This window comes from Tetrao urogallus (genome assembly GCF_951394365.1).
Source record: "Tetrao urogallus genome assembly, chromosome: 4".
Taxonomy (NCBI): domain Eukaryota; kingdom Metazoa; phylum Chordata; class Aves; order Galliformes; family Phasianidae; genus Tetrao; species Tetrao urogallus.
In genome coordinates this window covers 69,549,281-69,574,590 of record NC_136817.1, presented here as the reverse complement: position 1 = coordinate 69,574,590, position 25,310 = coordinate 69,549,281, and the positions used below count along the sequence as shown (strand labels likewise).

Here is a 25,310-nt window from a genome sequence, read left to right as displayed (position 1 = left end):
GGACAAGGTGGGTTCTGGTGCTGGCAAGGGGAAGGGAGACTTCTGCTGAAAGAATGGAGGAATGAGGAAGAATAACACTTAACAGATATGACTTCACCATGACTATATGTTACAGCATTTCTTGGGCAGATGCCTCACGTGTGAATCACTCTGGATGTGCTTTGTGTCTTTGGGAAGTGAGCGGGGCTGCTATGGGAAGCCTGAGAATTCCAGTTTGAGAAGGTTCCCTTAAGTCCCTTCCCTTTCTTTCTGCCACAAGATGCCCTTTTCTTAGAAAGACACATCTCTGGGACGTCAGTTGTGGTGCTTTCTGATGGCCCACAGCCCTGTCGTGTGCTGGAAAAATCTCCTGGTTGTGTGCCAGGATGATTTAACAGCTGCTCTCGCTGAGCTGGATGGGATGGCACTGTCCTCTTCTTGGGATGCTTGCACAGGTTTATTCTTTGGTGTGATTTAGGTTGTTTGGTTGTTTTTGTTTGCAGTGTCTTGCTGTCCTTCCTATCGTCCCATGGAGCTTTGGTAGGAGACCACTTCAGGCTTTGGGGATCCCTTTATGGAACTCAGCCCAGAAAGATGCTTGGGACAGCTTACGACGAGAGCAAGGCTTTGTTAAGTAGCAATTCCCCATCCCAAAAATGCCACGTATGAGGGTCTGGGAAGCTCCCAAGGTGCTGCTGAGCTGAGGCAACCTCACAGCATCCAGATGTTCCCATCTGGCCGTCCCCCTGCAGGACCTCAACACACGTCAGAGCACCGGAAGCTCTGACAGTGCTGCTGGGCTGTTGGATTCCCCATTTGTGCTGGGAAACCCCAGAAAATTTCCCTATCCCCTCCTCTCCCACGGTGTCACCTCAGGAAGGGGCAAATGGAGCTTATACTGGACATGTGTGCCTGCAGCTGTCCCTAGTACGCACAGAGTGAAAGCTTTAAATAGGAGGAAAGCTTTGATTAATTAGGAAAACATCGATTATTGGGCTTGATCAATATAATTATTAGGGTTTCAGTTGCTGTTAATGAATCCTTGCCCGAGCTCTGGTGGGGGCTGAGTGCTTTGGGAGTGGGGGGAGGATGGAGGTGGTTATCACAGAGCAGCGAGCCCTGCAGTTTGGGCTCGTGGGCAGCATCCGTCCCCCACCCCATACAGCCCAGCAAGCCCTACAGCCACTGGGTAAAAGATAGAATGCTATTAATGATAATTAATAACGACCGTAAGCAGGCTGAGGACTGCAGGCGGGTCTCTGTGCTATCTCACCCCGGATGTATGGGGGGGTGAAAGAGGTTATTTTAATCCATTTCCCCCTTCCTCCTTGCTGCTTTTCCATGGGGTCGGCGAGGGGCTGCTGTTGGGGCTCTGCTGGGACGTCCTGGCCGAATGAGGGAGGGATGGGGGGGTGGGGGGGGGGGGGGGGGGGGGGGAAGAGCTTGGGAGCAGCCTTCCCTCCCGTCTGGTTTCCATTAGGTCCGCCACGCTCAGCCAAGAAACACAGCCATAAATAAAGGCGAACAATACCAGCCCCCTCCCCGCGACCGCCCAGCCCAGGACGCAGCCGGGTGCCTGGGGAAAAGTGGGCTCCGGCCATTGGGACGGAGGGGAGCGTGAATGGGGCTGGTGGGGGGAAACGGGACGGAGGGGAGGGCACCCGAGAGCATAAGAGGGAAGGCAGGGCTGGCGGCGGGGAGCGGAGGCTGTGACAGCGCCGGGGATCGGCGGCATGGCGAGGTCGTGCCCCTTAAGCAGAGGGGTTTCGCTGTCATTTTTGGGGACCGTGTCTTGCTGCTGGGGCTGCTGCTGCTCCCCGGGCACGGGGATGCTGCTGGGACACGAGGTAAGAGGGTATGGTTTGTGGGGGGGTGGTGGGGAGGGAGTGTTACCCTTCAGTTTGGGGATACCAGCATGCGGATGGGGGGACCCCAGATGGTGTTGGGGTGATGCTTGCTTTGGTGCTGTTGAGGCTGCGTGGGGGCATGGTTCCTCATGTTGGCTCTGCAGCTGTGCTGTGAGGGGGGTCCCCCAAGCTGCCCCCATTTCTGTGGGATCCCCTGATCCTCCCCGGCATTGCACAGATTGCTGGGTGCTGCTGATGCCTCTATATGGTCCGATCCGGAGCAGAGAGCTATGAGCGGCCGCCCAACCCTGAGAGGAGGAGGAATGGCTCCTGGCCCCCCCATGGGACCCTCATGAGGACCCTCTTTCCCCTCACCCCACACCAGGACCCGTCGGCCCCCACAGCCATCTCAGCTCCCCGAACAGAGCCAGGCTGGTGCTGCTCAGTTGCGTTTTGGGGCAAAACTTGGCCTTTTTTTAATTACTGAAGAAATACGTTATTTTCCCTAAGGTTTCCAGCACTTTCAAAAACAGTTATATGCTGAAAGCCTCGTTTGGCCCATTTAGTCTGTGTTCTCCACCCTGTTTTCTTCTGCAGCCCCTCCAAGGAGCTGAAGGCACAACTTCTGTTATTGTTGTTCTCTGTGTTTTGCCGGACGCTGCGCTTCCAGCAGCTCCGAGTGCGCGGTGGGAGCCCTGAAATTCAGATAAACTCCACATAAATCCCTTATCTGAAATGCTGAGCGCTGCAGGGATGAATCCATCCCCACACCAGCGCTCCAAAAAGGGCAGGGAGTGAGTGTGTTTTCCAGGAAAAAGAAAAAACACCAAGAGAAAGGGGTGGGAATGCCCCTCCGCGCTGCGCTCGGGTTTGTTTGAGTTGGATTTTCAGGCCCTTGCTCATTCTCTGAGGCTCTGCCATTCCCAGCACAACCTATGGGCAAACAGTTCATGCCGTGGGCTCCCTGCTCCCAGCCCAGGGGGAGAACAGCTGTTAGGCTTTTTCCCCATTTCTTTGCATTGGGCTGGTGGCAAATGTCATGGAGCGCGATGCGCTGTGTGGCCGTGCCTCCGTTTCCCCATATTTATAGCTGTGCTTGGAGGCCCCGTTCCCCTTCTTGGGGGACAAGGAGTGTGCCACTGCCTTATCTGCAGTTATTCCTGGAATCTGATTAAACGCTGTGTGTGAATGAGAGCTGATTAAATGCCACCGGGCGATATCGCCAGGCTCCGTGCTGGGACTGCTCCCACCCGCAGCTCCTTTTCTTTCCCTCTTTTTCTGTCTCAGTAACACCGTCCTTCCCACCCCGATCCCCCCACATCACTGCAGGGGAACCAAAACAAACGTATTCAGTGACCACACCGTCAGCCCCCTCGTTCGTCTCCCTTTGCCATTTACTGGGGAGGGTTATGGATCCCAGCTTCCACTAACATTTCCCTTGGCAAGGTGGCCCGGCGCCGGCCCTCATCCCCTCTCAGCGGGTGTCTTCAGCAGCAGATTTCATTTTGTTCCGTTGTTTTCTTGGCTTAAGTCATCGGGAGCCACTCACTCTGCTGCAATCAAATGCAGCCACGTTGTTTATGAGAAGAAAATCTTAGAAAGTCTGCCTGGCTCCAGCTGAGCCCCGGGACTCTGCTGGGATGTGTAGGATACAACCCAAGATGGGGGTATTTTTTGTGTGTGATTTTGGGAGCAGGCATGTTTTTGGGGCTGGGAGAGTGGAGATGCTCCTGGGAGCTGTGGGTTTGTGCTGGTGGCCAACCCTGCAAACCCGAGGAGCCCCCAGCCCCATTTCTTTGGGGCAGCTCCTGCTGCTGGGACGTGCTGTGGGAGCTCCCCAGCTCTCTGTGCTCACCATAACCTCGTGAATCATGGCATCATTCAGGTTGGAAAAAACCTCAAAGTTCCCCAAGCCCAACCCATCCCACCGTGCCCACTGACCGTGTCTCTCAGTGCACAATTCTGGAACATCTCCAGGGATGCAGATTCCACCTGGGCAGCCTGTGCCAGTGCCCGACTGCTCTTTTGGAGGAGAAATGTCTCCTAATATCCAACCTGAACCTCCTTTGGCACAACGTGAGGCCACGGGAGCTCCCCATCTCCCTGTAGCCCAGGTGCTCACCAGCTCTTCTCTCCCACAGGGCCGATGTCCCAGGGAGAGTGGGTGACACCACATTGGCTTCTGGGGGGTCGCAGCCGGCGAGCTGTCAGCCTGGACGACGAGGTAAGGACACAAATGGCTTCTATCCTCCCCACTGTAGGGTTGGGTTGTGTGATGCCAGGGCTCGGATGCAGGGCACGTGTTGGAGTGCCCAATTTATGGCATCCATCAGTTCAGAAATGAAATCGGAGGCTTTAACAGTGGATTAATTAAATACTGGGTGGCTGGATCTCAGGCTGGCACAGACTGAAGGAACACATCCAGGCTGACTTTGGAGGTCCCCAAGGAGAGGGCCCTGCATCTCTCTGTTCCATGTGCCAGCACTTTGGCACCCACCCAGCACAGCAGCGCTACCGATGGGCTCCGGGCTCAGCCTGCTGCCTGGCTCTGTCTCCCTGATATCCAAAAGCCATGTGCTGGATGGGACACCCCAAAGCTCACTGCTGGCTGCCACATTGTCCCCTCCATCCACACCTCCAACCCCCGCTAGATGATGGAAGGAAACTGCTGAGGTTTGAGGTTTGGTAGAAGACGCAGTGCTGGGAAGTGACCTCCTCTGGTGGCATCTATGATGGTGACGGGGTCTGAGGACGCAGCTTTGAAACCACCTGAGATGTCTCCACGTGGCACCTCCTGGTTGGTGCCTTTCACTTTCCGGGTAGCGCCGCTCGCACAGCAGCTGCTGCTGGGAATCGCATTTCTCCTGCAGCCAAAATAGCTGCAGTGTGCCCAGCCTCACACATCTTATCCTGCTGGGGACGGCAGGGTTGGTTTCCAATCTATGAGAAGCCGCCCTGGGGCTATATTTAGGCTGGAGGGTATCTGAGAGGCAAGTGGTTTATTTATACGCTTGCTGCCCCACATTGCATGTGGGATGTGGGGGTTCAATGCATCCCCGCGGCTGTGGGGCTGGGGAAGGGGCAGTGAGGAAGGACCTGGCACTTCCTGGCATCTGTTCTGCTTCCAGACAGCCCGAAACAAGGAGCTGCTGTTCAGCGGGGATGTGGGGAGGGGCTGCAAGCCAGCAGAGGGGCGGTTTGTAGGGGAATTGCTGGAGGAACCAAGGAACAGGGCAGGGGCGAGCAGGATTCTGCTTGCACGTCAAGACCCAAAGCATTTCTATAACCTCTCCCTTCTAGCCCGGCCTTTTTGTCCTTAACCACCGCCAAGTGCTTATTTTTGGGATAAATCCATTCTATTCTGTCTGCTCCTGCCCTTCAAGCAGAGGTGCTGGAAATAGTTAATTACGTTGGCTTGGTGAGGATGTGACACGTGCGGCTGTCCTGTTGCCCTTCCCACTGCACAAAGAGGCTGTTTGTCTCCACACGGCTGCTTTTGGGGTCTGCAGTGTGCTCCTGTATGGCTTCAGGACACGGGAAGGAGGAGATGAGTGAGGAGGGGTTTTATGGTATCGGGATTTGGGGCTCCTCTTGCAGCGTCCATGGCCACAAGCTGGGATGCATTGTGTTGAGATGTGGGCTGGATAGCCTGGAGCTGTGAGTGCAGCTGGGCTGTGTGCATGAACCCCAGTGTGGTTGAACACGTCTGCCTCCTGAAGGTGCAAAACATTGGGTTCTGGCATGAAAGGTTGGGTTCTGTAACAACATGTAGGGTTCTGGCATGGAATGATGGGATTCTGACAATGGAGCAATGAGTTCAAGCCCAAAGCAATAGGGTTCAAGCACAAAATGTTGGGCTCTGGCATAAAATGATGGGTTCAAGTGCAAAACAATGGGTTCTAGCATGAAATAACAGGTTCAAGTGCAAATCAGTGGGTTCCAGCACGAAACAATAGGTTCCAGCCCAAAATGATGGGTTTCCATTGTGAAACAATGGGCTCAGGCCCTTAGCAGTGGGTTTAAGTGTGGTGATAGCAGCAGGCAGGATGCTGCAGGGTGGCCCATACCACTTTCCCATCCTGGGAAGCACCTAGAGGACACCATGGTGTCTCCTCTTCCCAGTGATGGCTCCATGAGGTGGCCTTGGTGGCCCCGCACAGCACTGGGCATGCAGGACCCTGTTGTTAGGGCTGAACTCCCACAGGCTCTGTGGCTCCCGGCACACGTGGAAGTGATTTGGGAGAGGCCAGGAGGAGGTCGTGAGGACCCTGATTGCAAACAGCTCCCTTGTTACTGAATGGGTGTGAGATCCTGTCCTCATCAACCTGGTGGCTGACAGGATGGTTGTGCTGCCTGGGCTACGGATTTCTTTTCCCTTTGCAGTCACTTGTTCCCATGTGCCTGGGAAGCATCACCAGCACTGGGAGGAGCAGGAAGGGAGGAGTGGGATCACCCGATCCCTGCCCAGGTGCTGTCACCCACTCCTGCAATATCTGTTTCCTGCAGGGAAGCCCTTTTCCCTCTGCAACATGTGGCAGGGCAGACCAAGCCAGTATGTAGCTTCTGAGCTGGATTTGCTTTGAAACAACCCCAACCCTGCCCCTTTATCCGAGGGCTGGGTTCTCCTGGTTCTTCAAGAGCTGGCTGCTCCTAGGATGCCCTTCCAGCGAATGGTTGGAGGCAGAGGATTGCCCTGGAGGTCTTGGATTTCCATCCTAGTCTGCATCGAGCTGTGCTCTGCTGCATGTTTGGGTGATGAGGAGCTCTTGAAACCCAAACTCTGCTGCTCAGCTCCAGCTGTGCCTGAGTCTGGGGAGCACTGGCTCTGCTGTGATGCTCCGAGTGGGAGCTCAGCTGCAAAACCCATCACTGTATCCTCTGCGGAGTGTCCACATCCCCGTGATGAGATGGGAATCCGTCTTCCCTTCCTCTTCCCTGCATCCAGACTTGCATGGGCTTACCCAGGACGTCAGGGCTTGTGGGACTTGGAGCCATGGAGAGACAAAGATCGAATAACAACACAACCCTCTTGGCCTCAGCTTCTCTGCTGAGGTTTTTCTGATCAGTGGATTGAAAGAGAAAACTGGAGCCAAGCTCTGCCCCGTGGGCTCCTCGCCAGGGCGGGTTCATCCCAGCTGCTCTCCCAGCACAGCCCATACTGGGACTGGATTTGTGGGATGTGCTGGAGTGGGGCCACCAGTACATGGTCTGGCTGCTCCTGCAGCATGCAGTGGGGATCTGTGGGTCCTGGAGACAGATGGTGGTGTTTGGGTCAGGCAGGATGGTGCTGGAGCTTTGGGATGGTGTTGGAGACTGGGATGGTGCTGGAGTTTGGGATAGTGCTGGAACTGGGGGTGATGCTGGAGGCTGGGGTAGTGCTGGAGTTTGGGTATGTGCTGGAACTGGGGACGGTGCTGGAGATTGGGATAACGTTGGAGCTTGGGGTGATGCTGGAGACTGGGACAGGGACAGACAGAGATGGTGTTGGAGCTTGGGGTGGTGCTGGAGCTGGGGATGATGATGAGAGCTGGGATGGTTGATAATGATCCATTCCCATTCCTGGTGCACACAGCCACATCTAGCAGCTCTCAGGGAGCCAACCGCCCATCACTTAGGCTCAGGGCAAAATTACTGGTGCTTAATTAACACATAATACATCATCACCTTTCCTGGCCTAACAGCTGGGTTATTTGACTTCTGCCCAGCACGAGTGTTGCACTCTTTCTCCTTTCCCACATTTTCCTTATGTACTGCTGTTTATTTCTGCAGGGGTCCATCCGGGATAATTCCCCTCTTCCTGCTGCATCCCTGTGGGGGAAACTGAGGCACAGGGAGGGACAGCCCCTTGCAGGGTCTGAGTGCTGACCCTATTGGCAGCGAGTGAGCTATTTTCCAGCCTTCAGTGGTAGCACGGGGGCTGCAAGTATGAGTGCTGCCCTGAAACACGTATCCCTTTAAGGCAGCAGCTCGGGGACAAGCATTTTGCCACGAAGGCCCCAAAGTCGAGGCAGGGAGTAATTGCTGGGGAATTCAAACCAGGGCCTGGGGAGGAGGAGGAGGAGAGGGCTCAGGGGTGGGAGAAACAGCCTGGAAATACAGGGAGGCGGGGGAAAAGCAGGGAAATTGCAAGAAAAATGAGCAGACCATGTTTGGCCAGAGAGCGATGTTTGTATAAGATCATGTTCTAAAAATACAGCCCGTTCCCACCATCCCTGGAGGAGAGGAGCCTTCGGCCCTGGTTTCCTCCTCCTCCTCCTCCTCCCGCGTGGCGCAGGGCCCCTTGTTGTGGCTGTGCCTTGGCCATGCTGGGGCTGGCGGGGACCTCAGCTTTGCTTTTTCTCTCTGCTTTTGTTGGTTTGTTATTTTTTTAAAGTGCTGCCTCTGGGCTCCTTTTTTGGAGCTGGGAAGATGGCATCGGGGGGGGGGGGGGGGGGGGGGGCTCAGCCGTCAGCACTCCATCACTGCGTCCTCCTGGCGCCGTGGGGCCAGCATCTCCCCATCCTTATCCCATCCTATCCCCAAACCTCCCCCTTTGGGCAATGTGAGCAGCTCAGTTTGGGGAGCTCCTGCCCGAAAGAAAATGAGCCTGCCACCACAAATCCCACGTGCCCCACAACCTGAAATGCTTCATGGTGATGCTGTCCCTAAGAACGTCCCTGGGGCTGCTGGGGTGCATGAAGACCGACGTCCCACCGTAGGGCCAGGAGGGAGGATTTGGGCCGTGGTTCAGCCCTTTATGGGAAAATCACCCCCACCCCTTTGCATTCCTGGTGAGAAACGCGTGATGTTTGGAGCAGTGAGGCCGGAGAGCTGCTGGGACGGCTCCTTCCTCTCCCATTTATCTTCCCAGCTGGGAAAACCTCAGCAGCATGGCAGCCACCGGCCCCATCCCACCACAGCCATGGTCGGGCAGGAGGGGGGGTCAGCAGCCACGTCATGGATGGGGAAGGATTGGGTGAGGGATTGGATCCAGAGGGAGGAGATAAAGGTGGGAAGGGTTCCCTTGGTTCTGCTGGGCTCCTGCAGCTTGGGGCTGTAGCGGCAGCCCCAAGTTGTGCGGTTGCATCCTGGTATGAGGAATCTCACCCCACATGGGCTGGTTTGGATGGTCTTAAGGGATATCTCCAGTTCCCATCCTATGGGGAAATGTTGGTGCTGCCTCCTACCTGTGTCCCAACCCTGCCTTTTTATGCATGTCACCTCCTGCCACCACTGTGCCATCGTGGTGACATCCCAGCCTCAAAGGGACCCAACCCATGGTGGGGCGCAGAGACTACAAGCACTGCCAGGTGACACCAGAGACATTTTTCATGTCCCCAGCACTGGAGCCAGGGAGGGGACACGAGCACGAGGTCTCACTTCTGGGTTGTGTCACATCCCGTTGTGCACAAACCAATTATGTCGGCGTGGATGCGTGCGCACGGTGAGGAAACCAGTTCCCATTAGGCTCCCTCCAAAGTGAGGGATTGAGTAAAGCCACCAGCATCCTGGGGAAGCTGAGTCAATCGCTTCCTCCCGCTGTCCCTGGGTATTTTTATCGGTGCCGTTACCGCTGCCCGGATGGTTGCTATTTATTCCCATGGCGGTGGCGCAGAGATGCCAACCAGCCCTGTCCCAGCACTGGGCGCCTCCTCATGCCCTCCTCTTTTGCTCCCCTCATGTAGGTCCTACAATAACACAGAGAAAGACAGGGGGCATCTTGGGTCTGTCTCTCCTAACCCCATTCCTCCTTTGTTTTCTTCTGCAGGTGCCAGCGCCGGCGCGGGCAGAAGTGGCTGTGATGGCAGAGGGTAGAGAGCTCATTCTGGTGCTGGAGAGGAACCAGTAAGTGTTGGGACTGGTTGGGGAAGGGGTTCTGCTGCAGGATGCTGGGTTAGGGCTGAAATGATATTTTCCATGGCTGGTGCCTGCATCATACAAGAAAAGGGCTGGGCAGTGCCATGGTGCAGGACAGTGTGGGTGAGGGATGGAGAAATCCAATGGGGTGGTTCTGCAGCCCTGCTCTAGGATTGGTGCTGCAGGGTGTTTGGTGGCATCTTGGTGGCGTGGAGGACATTTGGAAACCTGTGTTGCTCTCCTGTGTTGGTCCAGTCTTGGTGGATCAAACAACCTCGAGATGATCCTTGGAGACCTTGTGGTGTTTGTTCTGTTGTGTTTTTGGGTTTCTCCTGGTGCTGGGTGGCCTTGTGGTCGAGCAGAATATGGTGTCATGCAGGAAGCCCATCCTTACAGGTCCAGTTTTGCTTCTGCTTTCTTCCAGCTGTGTGGATTGCATGCTAATATGCAAAGCCTAGCCTGATTCCTATTTCATTTCTTCTGACAAACCTATTTCTCCTTCTAGAAGACATTGAGAGGGCTAAGACCTCATCAGCTGGAGATGGTGTTGGGTTTGCAGGGAAGTGTTGAATTGGGTATATTGAATTGCTCTGAGGGTGACCATGCATGGTGCCCAAGACAGTTCTGAGGTACTCGACAGCATCAATAGCACCCAAGACCATCCAGTGTACCCAAGAGCATCTATGGCACTAAAATCCATTCTTGTGGCTCCCAAGATTGGCCTAGCACTTGCATCTGCTGGGAGGACCAATGCAGCCATGGCTGTTGGAGCTGCTGTCTTGTGCCAGCTAACAGGGCTACCTCAGCTACCAGGCTGTGCCATACCCCAAATCTTCTCTCCTGTGATGCTGGGAGAGGTGGTTGTCCTCTGAACCATTCCTCATGGTCTCTTCCAACAAGATCTTCCCTTGTGAAGGAGGAAGAGCCCCATCTCCTTGCTCTCATGGGAGCGGGATGCCATCATGGTGGAACTTGCAGCATCCCAAACTGGAGATAAGCTCAAATCTCCCACCTCCTTCAGCCCCCAGGCACTGTGTGGAGGTTTTCACATCTCAGCCAACCCCATCCTCGACCCCATTCCTGCTGCACCCCTTCCAAGACCCAATCTGAGCTCTCATCACGATCCTCTGCTGTACTGGAGTTACTGGTGCCAGGCGTCTGCTCACAGGGATGTGGATTTGGATGCCAGGACTGTCCCCACAGCAGTATTTTTGGAATCAAACTAATCACAAAATAGAAACCAAGAGGCGGGGAGGCCCAGCACTGTTCTGGGCTGTCTGCTGGCAGCGTTTCCTTCTGTAGAACAAAACCAGAGGGTCAGCAGGGGTGAGCCCAGCCCTGCAGCTGGCCGAGCCCCTGGTGTACTCAGTGCCCATCATCCCAGAGTCTGGGGAGGACACATCTCTGCTGCTTTCCCTCTTGTGCACAGGCATATGGGATGTGGGCTGAGCTCTGGCTCTTCTTGCCCGGCGGCAGGAAGCAATTTGTCAGCACAAGGCTGTGTCACTGCGGGCTTGGGTGAGAGACGGCCAGCAGCTGTGGGGACAGGCTTTGCTAAAAGCAGTCTGAGAGTTCTCACCATCAGCTATTAGGAAAAATTTATTCTCAGAAGAGCTGTAATGCATTGGAACTGGCTGCCCAAAGAGGTGGTGGGGTTACTGTCCTTGGAGATGTTCAGGAACTGTGGAGGAGTGGCACTGAGGGACGTGGGCATGGCAGGGATGGATTATCAGAGTTGATATTAAAGGTGTTTTCCTACCTTCTATGATTTTCTGACCAGTTCTGCTTTTTTGGGACATGCTGGTATGATGTTGGTATGGTGTTGCATCAAGAGCATCGCGTTCATTGTGCCATGGGTTGAAGTGTATGGATGGAGCTAGTGGGGCTGGAGACCCCAAACCTGCCATGCTCTGAGTCTGGACCCCAAGGATGGGACTGACTCCGTCTTCTTCAAACTGATGATTCCCCTTTGGGGTTTTGGCTTGATGGTGGGTTTGGAGGCTGTTGTTTCACTGGGGTGGGGGCAAAGGGAGACTTATCAGTGCTGAGGACCTGTGGGTGGTCTTGGTCCTTGTGGAGAAGCCATCACTCCATCCCTGATAGTGACCCCAACCCTGATGAGCTACACAAGGGGGCCTGGAGACTTCAGATTCTCCATTCACATCTCCTGGGGCTAAGCAGCAGAGGCACTTCCTGCCCCTTTGGACCCTCTGTGCCACTGTGTCCTCACTGACCACAGGTCCCCAAAGGGTCAGCACATCCCTGGAACACCGTTGGGTTCCTCACTGCTCTGCTCTCTCTGCAGGCTGCTGGCACCAGGCTATACTGAGACGCACTACACCACAGATGGGCAGCCCGTGACAGTGACCCCCAACCACACGGTGGGCACATCACTCATCTCAGAAGAAGGGGGACAGTGGTTTTGGGGTGCCCCCAAAAGGATGAACCCTGAGTATCTCTGTCCCTTCTCCGTGCCAATTCCCTATCCCTGATTTGTCACCCACGTGGCACATGGAATCCTGCCCCAGGCTGAACCTCCAGAGCTGGCAGCATCCCGGCTCCATCCCTCCTTTTCCCTAGTCCAGATGGATGCTGCTTGCTGGGAAGCATGAAGTGGATGGCTTTTTTGGGACAAGAAATTGGGATTTATAGCTGGCTGGCTCTGCGTGGCTGTTTCTAACCAGGGTTTCTGTGTCTTTCTCCCAGGACCACTGCCACTACCATGGGCACGTTCAGGGCTACCGCAGCTCCTGGGTCGTCCTCAGCACCTGCTCAGGAATGCGGTATGGAGAGTGTGGGAAAATCTGGGGGTTCTCAAGGGCAATGATGGATGCACTGCCTGAGGTTTTAATGCTAGGGATGTATGAGCTCATGGACCTGCATTCATCCATCTCTTCTTTCTGCCCACCTGGGTACCCAAGCTGAGGTGTGGAAATCGTGGGATCTCGGCAGGGGTTGCGTGAGCAGTGAAGGAGCTGCAGGAGCTATTTCGGTCTGTTCTCCATCACCAGGGGCTTGATTGTGGTGAACAGCAACGATACCTACTACCTTCACCCTGTGGGGACACCCGAGCCAAACCACCACCTCATCCACCGAGCAGAGCACCTGCACATCCCTGGTGGCACCTGTGCCCACGGCGATGACTTTGGGAACACCATTGGTGACATCACACGGCTCTTCCAGCTGGTGGACCACCGGGTACGGCCAGCTCTGGGTCCTTTGCTCATGGTGGGGCAGGAGGCTGGGAGTGGGGCTCTCTGCATCCTTGTCTGGTGTCACAGAATCACAGAATGGCCAGGGTTAGAAGGGACCTCAAGGATCATGAATCTCTAACCCCCCTGCCACAGGCAGGGCCACCAGCCTCCCCATTTAATAACAGACCAGCTTGCCCAGGGCCCCATCCAACCTGACCTTGAACACCTCTAGGGGTGGGGTGTCTTGGATGGGCAGCTCACATGGTTTGATTTTAGGCAGGAGACCTCAAAGGGAAGCCCTTGTACGTGTGGGCTGGGACTTTGACAGACAGTATGGGACATGATATTGCCATGCAAATTGTCCATGCCTCTTTGTGCCTCAGTTTCCCCTCTTGGACATCCTTTCTGGGCAGATATGGGAACATGCGATGCACTTTGGGCTTCTTCACTCCTCCAAGCCTTGCTGTCTGTCTTGCAGGTGAAGAGAGATGCCTGGAGGACCATGAAGTACATGGAGCTCTTCATCGTTGCTGACCACACGCTGGTGAGTGTTGCAGGGGCAGGAATCTCCTCTGGCAGAAAAGCCAGGATCCCGCTCTGTATCCATCTCTGCTCTTGCTCTGCTGACCTTTCCCATCCCCTTCTCTTTGCAGTTCAGGAACCAGAACCTCAACTTGGGCCTCACTAAGCAGCGAATTGTGGAGATTGCCAACTATGTGGACAAGGTAATGCCGGTCCCTTGTCACCATCTCTGTCACTCCCAGTGCGTCAGAAGTGCCTGAGCTCAAGGGAACTGAGGGGACTGTCCCCATGTCACTGGAACTAGGAGTTTAGGTGGTGGTTGAGAGTACAGGATGGGGAATGCGTTCCCAACCACCAGTCGTGGTGGACTCTCAGAGGCCAGGATCAAAGCTGGCACTGACGTGAGTGCAGTGTTGTGGTTCTCCAAGCTTAAGTACAGACAGTGCTGTCACTTGGTGGATGGGATTGTGCCACCCTGACAGTGTTGGTGGTAGAGCTTGTGTGCTGGTGGATTTAGAACAAGCATATCCCTGAGTCAACCAACCAGAAGGAAAGCATGGAGACCCACCGGCTGGAACATCACGGTTGGGGATGGTAGATCTGCAGCAGATGTTGATGCCTGTCTCCTCCCTGAAGTTCTACAGGTCGCTGAACATCAAGGTGGCCCTGATTGGCCTGGAGGTGTGGACGGAGAGGGACCAGTGCACTGTCACCAGCGATGCCAACACCACGCTCTGGGCCTTCCTGCAGTGGAAGAAGGCTCTGAGGGCTCGCAAGAAGCACGACAACGCGCAGCTGCTGACGTGAGCACCTTGGGGATGGTGGGGCAGGGCACCGGGTCTGCATACTGATAACTGATCTGGTTGGGTTCACTAATTACCCTTCTGTTCTTTCTGGTGAGCAGCGGGAAGACATTCCGGGGGACGACCATTGGCATGGCTCCACTGGAAGGGATGTGCAGTGCAGACAACTCCGGAGGGGTCAGCGTGGTAAGGGAAGCACGGGGGTCCCCATTGCCAACCCCCCCTGGCCTGAGGACCCCGTTGTCACCCAATCCTAATGGGATTGTTCATGGGCCTGGAGAACCAGCCAGCTGGGTTTGGTCCTAGGATCAACCAGTGATGCTGGTGGCCCTCTCGGATGCTGGCCAAGCCCTAGGAAAGGTGAAAAAGGGAAGGTTTAAAGGTTTTGTGCGCTGTGTACGCTCCCAGCAGGAGTGTTGGGGTATCCTGCATGGCTTCTGTCCTTTATCTTATGTACCATCTGCCCATGCCCTCTGGTTTGGCAGGGCCATCTCCACCCCAGATGGTCTTTTTCCCTCTCCTGATGGGGTGATCCTGAGGTCCTTGGGCTGGCTGAGGCAAACAGATTCCTGTTTTTTTGGGACGTGCCTTTCAATGTCCCTTGTTTTCGGTGGTTTGCTCCAATAAAAGATCTTCCCAGAGGTCCCGTGGTGGGCTTTTAGGAAACAAAATCCCAGCTCTCCCATAGACCCCATTCACTTGGGACACAGGGGACACCGATGTGGGGGCCAGCCCTTTTTGCTCCCTAGAGCTGACGCAGCCCCTACTCCTTGGCAGGACCACTCGGAGCATCCCATCGGAGCAGCAGCCACCATGGCCCACGAGATTGGCCACAACTTTGGCATGAGCCACGACAGCCAAGGCTGCTGCGTGGAGGCCACCCCAGAACAAGGCGGCTGTGTCATGGCAGCGGCCACCGGGTGAGTGGCGGGGACGGGGATGGGGATGGGGACAGGATGCCCCACAGCAGGAACATGTCAGACATTTGTTTTCCTGCCCTCTGCAGCTCACATGCAGAGCTCTCCAGGCTGACCGCATCTTCCTGCCACATTTCTTCCTGCAGTTTTCTGCTTAAAATCTTTTTCCCCACGTGGGCAGGAAGGTCGTTTTTTGACTGTCTGCACTCTGTCCCTGTTTGTGTGTTCATGTACCGGCTTATGGATGTATTTACTTGCTTAACTTACATGGACTTAAAGGTTTTTTTCCTGTAGCCCAAGAGATTTACCCCAAAGTTCCCCCAAAATCCTTGCTTCGTGTCAGAAATGAGATATGCTGATACGCAAAGAACTGTTTGTCAGCAATATGAGGAAATGAAAACAGCCCTGAAATAAGCAGAGCGTATCTCCTATGCATATATCCTGTGCTCTGCTTCCTCCTTCTCAGTGCACCATCCACAAAGCACTAGAAACTTATGCAAAATTGCAGAACTGTTCTGTAGATGTCCCCGTTTCATTGCATGGGAGTTGGACTAGATGGCCTTTAAAGGTCTCTTCCAGCTCAAATCATTCCGCGACTCTCAGAGCTGGTGTAGGAAATCACCAGGTTCTGCCAAGCCCCTTGTGGGAAAGGACACTTGGGCTGCTCAAGAAATGACCATACGTGCACTAACTTCTCACTTTTGCCTCTCAGGCCTTGTGAACAATTCATTTTCATTCCTTTTTCTTTCTTTTGCTTTAAATTTTTGAAAGGTTTTTGTCTGTCTCAGCCTCCAAAGTACTGAAATAGACCCAAAGGGGTATTTCCCATCCTCCATTGAGTAATAACAGGCTGATAGAGGCTGTCCACGTGGAGACCTGATCCAGACCATTGAGTCTCCAACCTCCAGGAGGCATCTGCTGGAGATGTGGTGCTCTGGAGGTGGCACTGAGCAGCTCTGCTGAACAACACAACCCATCTCCCAAAATATTTGGGTTCAGCATGGTGTCCCCTGGTTTAGTGTCTGGGTTACCAATGCAGGTTGGGGTGGGAGATGGTGGTGTGGATGCAACAGGACGACGGTGTTTGCTGCTTGTCCTTATTTCCCAGCTCTGACTGTGGTTTTCCACCTTCTCCTGGCCCCACATGCCCTGGTTCCCACCCTTCCCCATCTGTCTCCCATACAGACACCCCTTCCCACGTGTCTTCAGCTCCTGCAGCAAGAGGCAGCTGGAGAGCTACTTCCAGAAGGGAGGTGGCATGTGTCTCTTCAACCTGCCCGACACCAAAGACCTGGTAGTGGGACGGAAATGTGGCAATGGCTTTCTGGAAGATGGAGAGGACTGTGACTGTGGGGAGGTGGAGGTACGGTGCTGGAGGGGTTGGTTTGTATCTCAGCTCTGCTGGAGGTTGCAGCATGGAGAGGGGTCTTTGCAAAGGGAGTGGGTTTGGGATGCCATCCCAAAGGCAGTGCTGTGATGGGTGGAGAAGGGACTGAGAGGGCGGTGAGGCTGTGGAACAGGGTGACCGTTGCACTCGTGGATGCTCATCCCTGGTGGTGTTGAAGACCAAGTTGGATGGGGCTTTGGGCAACCGGATGGTGGGAACTGGAGGGGCTTTAAGGTCTCTTCCGACCCAAGGCACTCTATGATTCTATGAGAGCAGTGATGGGAAGGGGGAAGGGATGGACTCATTGAGCATTGTTGCTGTCTATAACTCTGCATCGTCGTCTTCTCTGCATACAGGAGTGCACCAACCCGTGCTGCAATGCACACAACTGCACGCTGAAGATGGGGGCCCAGTGTGCCCATGGTGACTGCTGCCAGAACTGCAGGGTAATCCTCCCTCCGCCCTCCACCCAATGCCCACCTTGGACCAAGCACTGAGACTTGGTCCCCATGAGACTCACACTCTGCATGTCCCCAGGTTCAGCCCTCCTGGTGCCAAATGATGAGGGTTATGCAGAAATACACATTAGATATGCATAAAAACTGTGTCTTACAGGGAGCCTCTGCTTTTTGGCTGGGGTCCAGTCCCAAAATCTGGCTTTATACATCAAAGCCCATTACAGTCCCAGAGGGGACATTATAGATGCTTTATGCCCCATGCTATGCCAGAAGGTCGCATCCATCTGAGCTGATCCCATTTGCTGCCTTTGGGTGTTGATGCTTCTCTCTTCTCCTGTGACAGCTGAAGGTGGCTGGGACCATCTGCAGGGAAGCAGCAGGATCCTGTGACCTCCCTGAATACTGTACGGGTGCCTCACCCTACTGCCCAGCCAACGTGTACCTGCTGGATGGCTCGTCCTGTGCCTATGGTGAGGCATACTGCAACAATGGCATGTGCATGACCCACCACCAACAGTGTGTCCAGCTCTGGGGACCAGGTGAGCCTCAGTCCTATCCCACAGGCATCCTCGTGGCCCCTTACTGGAGCAGGAACCTTGCTGGGTCTCTGTGTTGTGTCTCCGTGGAGTCCTTAGGCCCCCTGCTCACAGGGGTAGGGTGTAACGAATGGAAAGTGTTTGTGTTTGCATCCAGGGTTGGATTAGTGTCTGTGGGGCTGGGGTGTGAAGGGCAGAGCATGCTGCTGTTGCACATCACAGGTGCCTGGTCCTACACTGTGCATAGCTCATCATAGAATCATTAAGGTGGAGAAGACAATCACCAAGTCCAACCATCACCCCATTGCATATGGTCCCCATAGTGCAGGTAGCCCATACATTACATGCAGCTTGTATGGCCCCTGTGCTGCATTGGGCTGCACCTCACCCCTTTGCACACTGTGCTCCCCATACCAACATCCCTGACATCTTGCTCCTATCCCATAGCTTCCATCCTAATAGGGCACAGCTCCATATCTGCATTCACACAGCACACTGCCAACCCCAGGGCCAGAAGAGCTGCAGCAGGCATAAAGGGGAGGAAACCTTCTCCCACAGCCAGCACCTTCTGCAAGACCCCAGAGCAAAGGGACTTTTATCCTTCTTGTCTTATCCTTGACCCAACACCCACCTTAGAGCCTTCTCCAAGGTGTTTTCCCCATGAGCATCCATCCATTAATTGCAGTGCTGGTGTTTCTCCCTGCTTTCCCCATCCTGCTGATTATGAAGGACTTTTTTTCCCCCGTCAGGAGCCTGGCCTGCCCCAGCCGCCTGTTTCCAGGATGTGAACATGGCTGGCAACACCTATGGAAACTGTGGCAAAGACAGCCAAGGGCGCTACGTGAAGTGTGACAAGAGGTGGGTGAGGCACTGATATGTGCAGGTACTCCATCACCTGTAGGTCCCACTACCCAACAGTGGGGCTGGCAGGCTGTTTCCCACCTTCAACATCACTGTTTTGGGCCAGAGGAAGCCATCAGGTCCTTCCCAGGCTTAGTTCCACCATTACTGTGAGGTCACCCAGCCCAAAGGGAAAATCAGGCATCTACAGGAGAGCCCGTTTAGGGAACGTGTGCTCTCCAGTATTCCCAGTTAGTCAGTGATCTTAGAGGGGACCCCCTGCCTGTTCACTTCAGCATCATTTTGTGCTCTCCATAGTTGATCTAAGCCTTTCTGAACCTCTTCTATCATAGCCTCCAATGGCCATAAATTCAGAGAGGTGAGCTAGCGGGCAGCAGGATGAGGCAGCAAGGATGAGTCAGTCTTCACCTGCCTTCATCTTGGCTCTGCCCTGCTCCTAGAGATGCCATGTGTGGCAAGATCCAGTGCCAGAGCTCAGCCAAGAAGCCCCAGGGGACCAATACAGTCTCCATTGACACGACCATCCGCTTCAATGGACGGGAGGTGAAGTGCCGGGGCACCTACATGTACACTGCCAAGGATGATGAAGAAGACCTCTCTGACCCTGGGCTGGTGATGACGGGGACAAAATGTGGAGATGGAATGGTGAGTGCCTTTTCTTAGGGTTGGGGTTTTCTTGGGAGCCAACCAGGCTTCGTGTCCCAGCTCCACTGTGGACAATGACAATTCTCTATGTGATGACTAGCCCCCCACCCGTGGTTTCCTCCACATTTACGGGCATTGCCCTGATGATATGTCAACTGTGATATCGCAACTCATAGAACAGTTTGAGTTGGAAGGGGCCTTCAGAGTTCATCTGGTCCAACTCCCCTGCAATGAACAGGAACACCCACAGCTCCATCAGGTGCTCAGAACCCTGTCCAGCCTGACCTCTGGCCACACATCACCAGATGTTTATGTGTAGGCCATCAAGTCCTCTTCTCTTTGGTCTCTGTGTTAATTTTCCCATTTAATGAAAAGTCAAGCAATACCAGCAAGAGATCCATCCCCTAGGACTTGATGAATGGGTTCTGCCTCCTATGACTAACTAATTTCCAGTGGGAAAACTGTTAGGAATCAAAATACCTATTTGGATAGATACAAAATGTGCTGCTAACTGAGCACAAGTCTCTTTTACAGCATCTGCATCTCTAAGTACTTTACACGGGGTCAGTGCAGCTTAGAATGGGCAGAAGCCTGGTAGACAGCATGATAGCAGGGATGCATGCCAGACAGAGCTGGCTGGAGAGATACAGCCTTCACCGTTTGGCATTTTCCTTGTGAAATATCCACCCCAGTCTGCGATGGAAGGCCAAAATGTTGACATTTTTATGAGAAAGGATGGCTGTTTTTGAAATCCAGCATTGGCTTTTTTTTGGCTGGTGCCCAGCTTTTAGGGCTGGATGGGATGTGCCTTCTCCAGCAGCTGCCAGGTGGGCCGTCAGGGCGGGAGGGAGGTGGCACTGGTGGAGTGTGTCTTTACTGAGCCGCATGGGATTGGGAATTGTTGGAGATTCCTGGGCTGTGCTGCAAGCTGGAGTGAAATACATTCACTTGGGACAGTGAGACAACCAGCTTGCACTGTGTACGTTCAGTGTCTTCCCAGAAGACTCCTGTCTGTGAAGCCAAAACATCAGTGTGCTCCATCTCTTGAGCCTCTCCTAACCTTTTCTCTTCTCTTCTCTTTCTCTCAGGTTTGCAAAGACCGCCGGTGCCAGAATGCCTCCCTTTTTGAGCTGGAGAAGTGCGTTTCTCAGTGCAACGGCCATGGGGTGAGTTTCCATCTGAAACCTACAGCAGCTCAGATCCTTACGCAACACCAAGTCATCTCCCACCGGGATGAGCTTTGCGACACAGCGGGCATCTGCTTTTCATAACTCTTCACTTGGAGGTCAGCTGTGGGTGAGACCGAGCTGAGGTCTTTGCTTATCTGCGTCCAAGTGAGAGGGAGAAAATCATTCTTGCTGTAATGTCCATCTGCAAAATTTGGATCGGGGTATGGTTTGAACTGGAGGGCGTTCAGAGCTCGGAGCAGGTGTCTGTTCCCTCTGAGAACAAAGCAATGATCAGAAACTCAACTGGGACTGCAAAAAATGCAGGGAAATTGTTTAGCAAATAGAAAAAAGCCACTCTTGTCCAAAGCTTAAAGGCTGCAAAAATGCGGCGCCTGCAGATGAGGACTGCTTAGACCATTGGCTTTGTCAGGTAAAGAAACAACACACAAAATGCTGCTTGGTTATGAAAAAGGGTAATAGGTAAAACAGTCAACACTCAGTCTAGTTAAGGCTCCTGGTTTGGATTCTCTGCTTCAGCAATGCTGTGAACTGGGGGGACATACCCCAAGGGGAAGATGTTTAATGAAGTTCTGGCTTAGCACAAAGCACCGAGGCACAAAGCACTAAGTGTAAAACTGAAGTTATGAGATACCTCTCTGCAGGGTTTATACAACAAAGAGCAGGAAAAGTACTGCCAGCGGGAAAATATGTCTGTACATTGCAATCACAGATTTGAGGGCAAAGTTGGCATGATCCAAGTGATGTCCAAGGGGTGAATGGTAGCAGGGTTAAGCTCCTCCTGCCCAGATTCCTGCCGTTGGCACCTGATTTCTGCCCTGTCCTATGGATCTTCATTTTCATCTATTCCTGTTGGTCTCCAGCCCTCTTTCTCTCCCCACAGGTTTGCAACAGCAACAAGAACTGCCACTGCAATGCAGGTTGGGCTCCTCCATACTGCGAGAAGCCGGGCTTGGGGGGCAGCGTGGACAGCGGACCCGTGCAGCATGACAGTGAGTGCAGGCTGGAGCAGTGGGGTGGAGATGGAATCCTTGAGATTGGAAAAGGCCACTAAGATCATCCAGTCCAACTATCAACCTGTCATCGCCATGCCCGCTATGCTGTGTCCTTAAGACCAAGTGGAGCCATGCTCTGGATTTGGCCCCTACCAAAGCAAACCCAGAGGCTGATGATTAGTCTGGCCCCGCGTTAATCTTTGTGCTTTCCCTGACAGATCATGAAGCCATCTTGGTAACAATTCTGCTCATCTTCCTGCTCTTCCTCCCGGCCCTGGTGGGGAGCATTTACTTCTGGTACCGGCGGGAGAACTCGCTTCTGAATAAATGGATCAAGGAGGCGAGGAGGAGGAGCCGGGAGACATACAGGTGGGTGATATGTCCTACATTTCTTCTCTCTTGGGGGCCCAGTTAGAAACCTTTTATTGGAAGCAGCCAGTCTGGTAGGATGGGTGGGGGATAGAGCACAGCACCAGCTTTAATAAGATCTGAGATTGCTTTGAGATGGAAAGAGCTCTTCCTGGGGACGGTCTGAGGCTTTCAACTCTCTCCTGTGCAGAGGACAGGAATGATCTGTTGGACGGGGTGACCCTAGAGAGTGATGATGAAGGCAGCCTGGTAGCAAGGATCTCCCTTGCCATCTGCTCCTAGCAGGCTGCAAGAGCTGGAAGGGCTCTAAATGAACACAGAATTTGAGTATTCATTATTTCCTTTCCCAGCACGGGCTCACACACATATCTCAGATACAAGCATTTGAGAAGAAAACTCAGAGCCAGACATGTGCCTTTTTATATGCCTAGTGATTTCATAAATGCCTTTACTCACGATTGACTAGTTGTCCCTGCCCTCCTAGCCCTGCCAGGCATTTCCCTGTCTGTTCCCAAAGACAGGACCTTGCTGATATGCAGCCTTTTGGGAGGCAGCTGATGCAAAGATGATTGCTTTATTTTGCCCTCTGTGATTTATGTTTATGATCCTGGGCAGGAACACAGCCTTCGGTCGGAAGGCAACAACCAGTGGCCATTCCAAAGCTGCTTTCACCTTACGGAATATTTCCACCTCCAGCCACAATAACAAAGTAAGTAACATCCCAGCATCCAGGTTTGCTTTCCTCCCTGGTCACGATATTGTGGTGTGGCATTTCCCTCTAGCAATGGGGCTGGTGTTCTTCCTTGTGTCTATGGTGTGAGCCCTTTTAGCCTTCCTGCTAAAAAAGGATCTTTTGAGCTTTGTATGCCCCAAAAGATCTCACTGACTTCTAGGATACTCTGCAGGGAATTGACCCCATCCCCATGTCAGAGTGAAGCTGATGGCTTCTCACTGTTTCTCCAGGCAGGCAGACACTTCTGCTGGTGGTTGCTGCATCTTTGGTGGCCTTGGGATCGCCCAAGCCAAGAACCTAGAACCTGTCTCCCTAGGAAAATGCACTTAGGTTTTTCCTTTTCTCATCTCTGCAGGCAACGCGGGCTTCATTCCCCCCCAAAACCTGCCCTCGCCAACCTGGCTTCCAACCCATCAATGTTGTCCATCCCTTTCGTCCACCTCCTCACTCCATCCCTCCACGCCCAAGGGACCCCAAGCCTGCCAGGCCACCTCCTCCAGCTGGCAAGTCACCCCTGGTGCCCACCAAAACGGTCGTCTCTCAAGCAAAGCTGCCTCCTCCTAAGAAACCTCTTCCATCCAGCCCTGTGAGGACCCCCGTGGTGAGTTGTGTTGGCTGGCTGGTCTTCCCTGCCAGAGTTCCCTATTTTTGGCTGCCTGTGGCTCTGTTGGAGTGGACACTGTTGGGGAGTTGCCATGGCATCCTAAGAGATGAATCTGTTGCAGTGCTGAAGAAAGCTCGGTAGATGGTGAGAATATTTTAGGGTACTTTGGGTACAGTTGTATGCTTTGAAACATGCAACAGGGACTGGGACGTGATGATCCTTGTGGGTCCCTATCAACTTGGGGTATTCTATGATTCTATTACCTCAGCTCTACAAAAGAGGTTGTAAAACATCACTGGAGGCTTCCCTAAGGACGTTGTCTCTCCTTAAACATTCTGTGATTCCAGGTAGGTCCAAAGCACCAGCCACCACGTCGGCCACTGCCTGGATGTCCTTTTCTGGCCAAAGAGCTGCCTCCTGCACATGGACAGACCCTGCTGGTCACGGTCCCTCCTACCAACTTCAAGGCCTTTGGTACAAGTGCCATGAGCCACTCTACGAGGCCATCCAAGTAAGTTGAAGGAGGAGTTGAGTTACTTCCCAGCACACTGGGGCCATGCAGGCAGACACAGCAGGGTCTCATGGGTCATGTTTGTGTGGGACGTCCTAAATTTCAGCACGGTGTGCCCTGGCTTGCTTTTAGTTCCCTCATCTACAGCATGGCCTGCATTTTGTGGTAACTCTGTTCATGGCAGGTGGGGTCAGAACTAAATGATCTTTAAGGGCCCTTCCAATCCAAGCTGTTCTATGATTCCATGATTCGATGATTCTCATAGTCCTCCCCAATATGTCTGGTGTGCTGGGGATCTGTGCCTGCTGCTGGGGCTGAAGAGCAACTTGAAGCCCACCAGGTTTGAGGGAACCTGGAAAATGGCTTTGGTGCCCAGCTTCTAGGGGCAACAGCAACAAATAGGAAGGAAATCATTTGATCCCCCAAATCCTGCCATGTGGGGAACAACTGCAAGCCAAGAATTTACCCAAATGTTGACCCTACCATCAACCCCATGCCCATAGTGCAGGAGAAAAGCCTGCCTGTGTGTTAGAGCACCCACAGGCTCAGAATCTGTGGCCATGCCTCCACCTGCTTGGACATTGAGGGGTTTGGCCAAGGTTGGTCAATGGTGACCAGGGTTTGAGTTTTTGGTCCTGTTGGGTCGTGATGGATTAAGGGGAATACCATATTTTGGTGGGTGCATGTGGTTTCGCCTCCTGGAGCGTGAGGACTTCTGGTTTGCTGCTGGGGGACAGTGGAGAGATGGACAATGATGGTCTCTTTCATCTTTCCTCCCTACAGGCCGATGCCACCTCAAAGGTGAGTTGCAGAATGCAGGAATATGGGGGACCTAGTGCACTAGGTTTTGACCCGTCAAGCTGGAGTTTAAATGTCTCCCTTCCCAGAATCTCATAGATGAATTCCTTTCAACTCGTGCTGTACTGCTGAATTCGATGAAAATGGGTCAGTGGGCACTTTTGTATCCCCTCATGGTAGCCAAGGCCTTATCCAGCCATGTAGGGAAGATGCCATGTTGAACTAACGTTGACCCTCATCCCCAGACGGTCTAATTACTGCTTTGATCTTCTTGAACTATTTTAGGTCCGTGTTCCTTTGTGGTTACCACCACAAGGAGGCTGAATGTGCCCCAGAATTCTCAATGTAATTCAATCTCTACAAATTGTCTCTCCTAGCAGATAAAATAAGCTTGTTCTCTGGTCCAAAAAGAGAAAGGTTTGGCACATCTCTGCAGCTCGACCTGGTTCCCTCCAAGATAAAGCACTTTTGCCCTTGCTGTTTTCAGCCATACAATTCTGAACCAATGCCAGCTTCAGGAAGTGTAGACTGGCAGGGCCAGATGTGCTGGGAAGTGGGATGTACCATATCCCAGTCCTGATTCATTACTAGGCACTACCAGCGTGGTAAGAGATAGGGAAATGTCCTTCCTGGTTGGCTGAGCTGAGAAATTTCATGAGTTCTCAGACTATGGGGTCTTTCTCACAAAGGCTGGCTTGGTGACATCTCTGGTAGTGCACAAACCGCCTTGGTTGTTCTTGAGAAACTGAGAACCCCTTGGGGGACATCTCTCCAGCAGCAGGTAGGCTCCCAGGTGTCACCACTGGTTACTGCCTGGTGCCAACATGTGCTTTTGTCTCCTGTCAACGTATGGAGGATATGCCTAAGGCCAGCACCTCAAAGCAATACAGTCTGGGACTGTAAAAAATGAGAGAGGATGTCTGTGACCAGGACAATCTTGGATCCTCTCTGATCTCGTAGACAGCAGCAGATCTTCCCTTCCTGAGATGTGAAAGGATGGTTGTGATGGAGATGGTGGATGCTTGGTCTCTCTGCTCTCTGTTGAATTGTTTCCTTTCTCTTTTTACTTGCTCTAGGCCAGTCCCAGCCATCAAAGTCCAATCAACCTCCTTCCCCTTGAAGAAGTGA

General features: G+C 53.4%; 1 protein-coding gene across 1 annotated transcript; it reads left to right on the top strand.

Annotated features, from left to right (window-relative positions):
* Positions 1 to 1,600: 1,600 nt before the first annotated feature.
* Positions 1,601 to 25,310, top strand: ADAM33 (ADAM metallopeptidase domain 33; the record flags this gene model as incomplete). Its single annotated transcript, XM_079534187.1, has 24 exons — positions 1,601 to 1,826; positions 3,968 to 4,050; positions 9,574 to 9,650; positions 11,968 to 12,043; positions 12,369 to 12,445; positions 12,674 to 12,860; positions 13,335 to 13,400; positions 13,510 to 13,581; positions 14,015 to 14,181; positions 14,283 to 14,367; positions 14,959 to 15,101; positions 16,284 to 16,461; positions 16,842 to 16,931; positions 17,287 to 17,482; positions 18,229 to 18,337; positions 18,781 to 18,985; positions 20,074 to 20,151; positions 21,056 to 21,164; positions 21,386 to 21,536; positions 22,152 to 22,245; positions 22,625 to 22,870; positions 23,221 to 23,384; positions 24,168 to 24,185; positions 25,259 to 25,310. 24 exons carry the CDS (start codon positions 1,601 to 1,603, stop codon positions 25,308 to 25,310), a joined length of 2,949 nt encoding a protein of 982 aa, XP_079390313.1.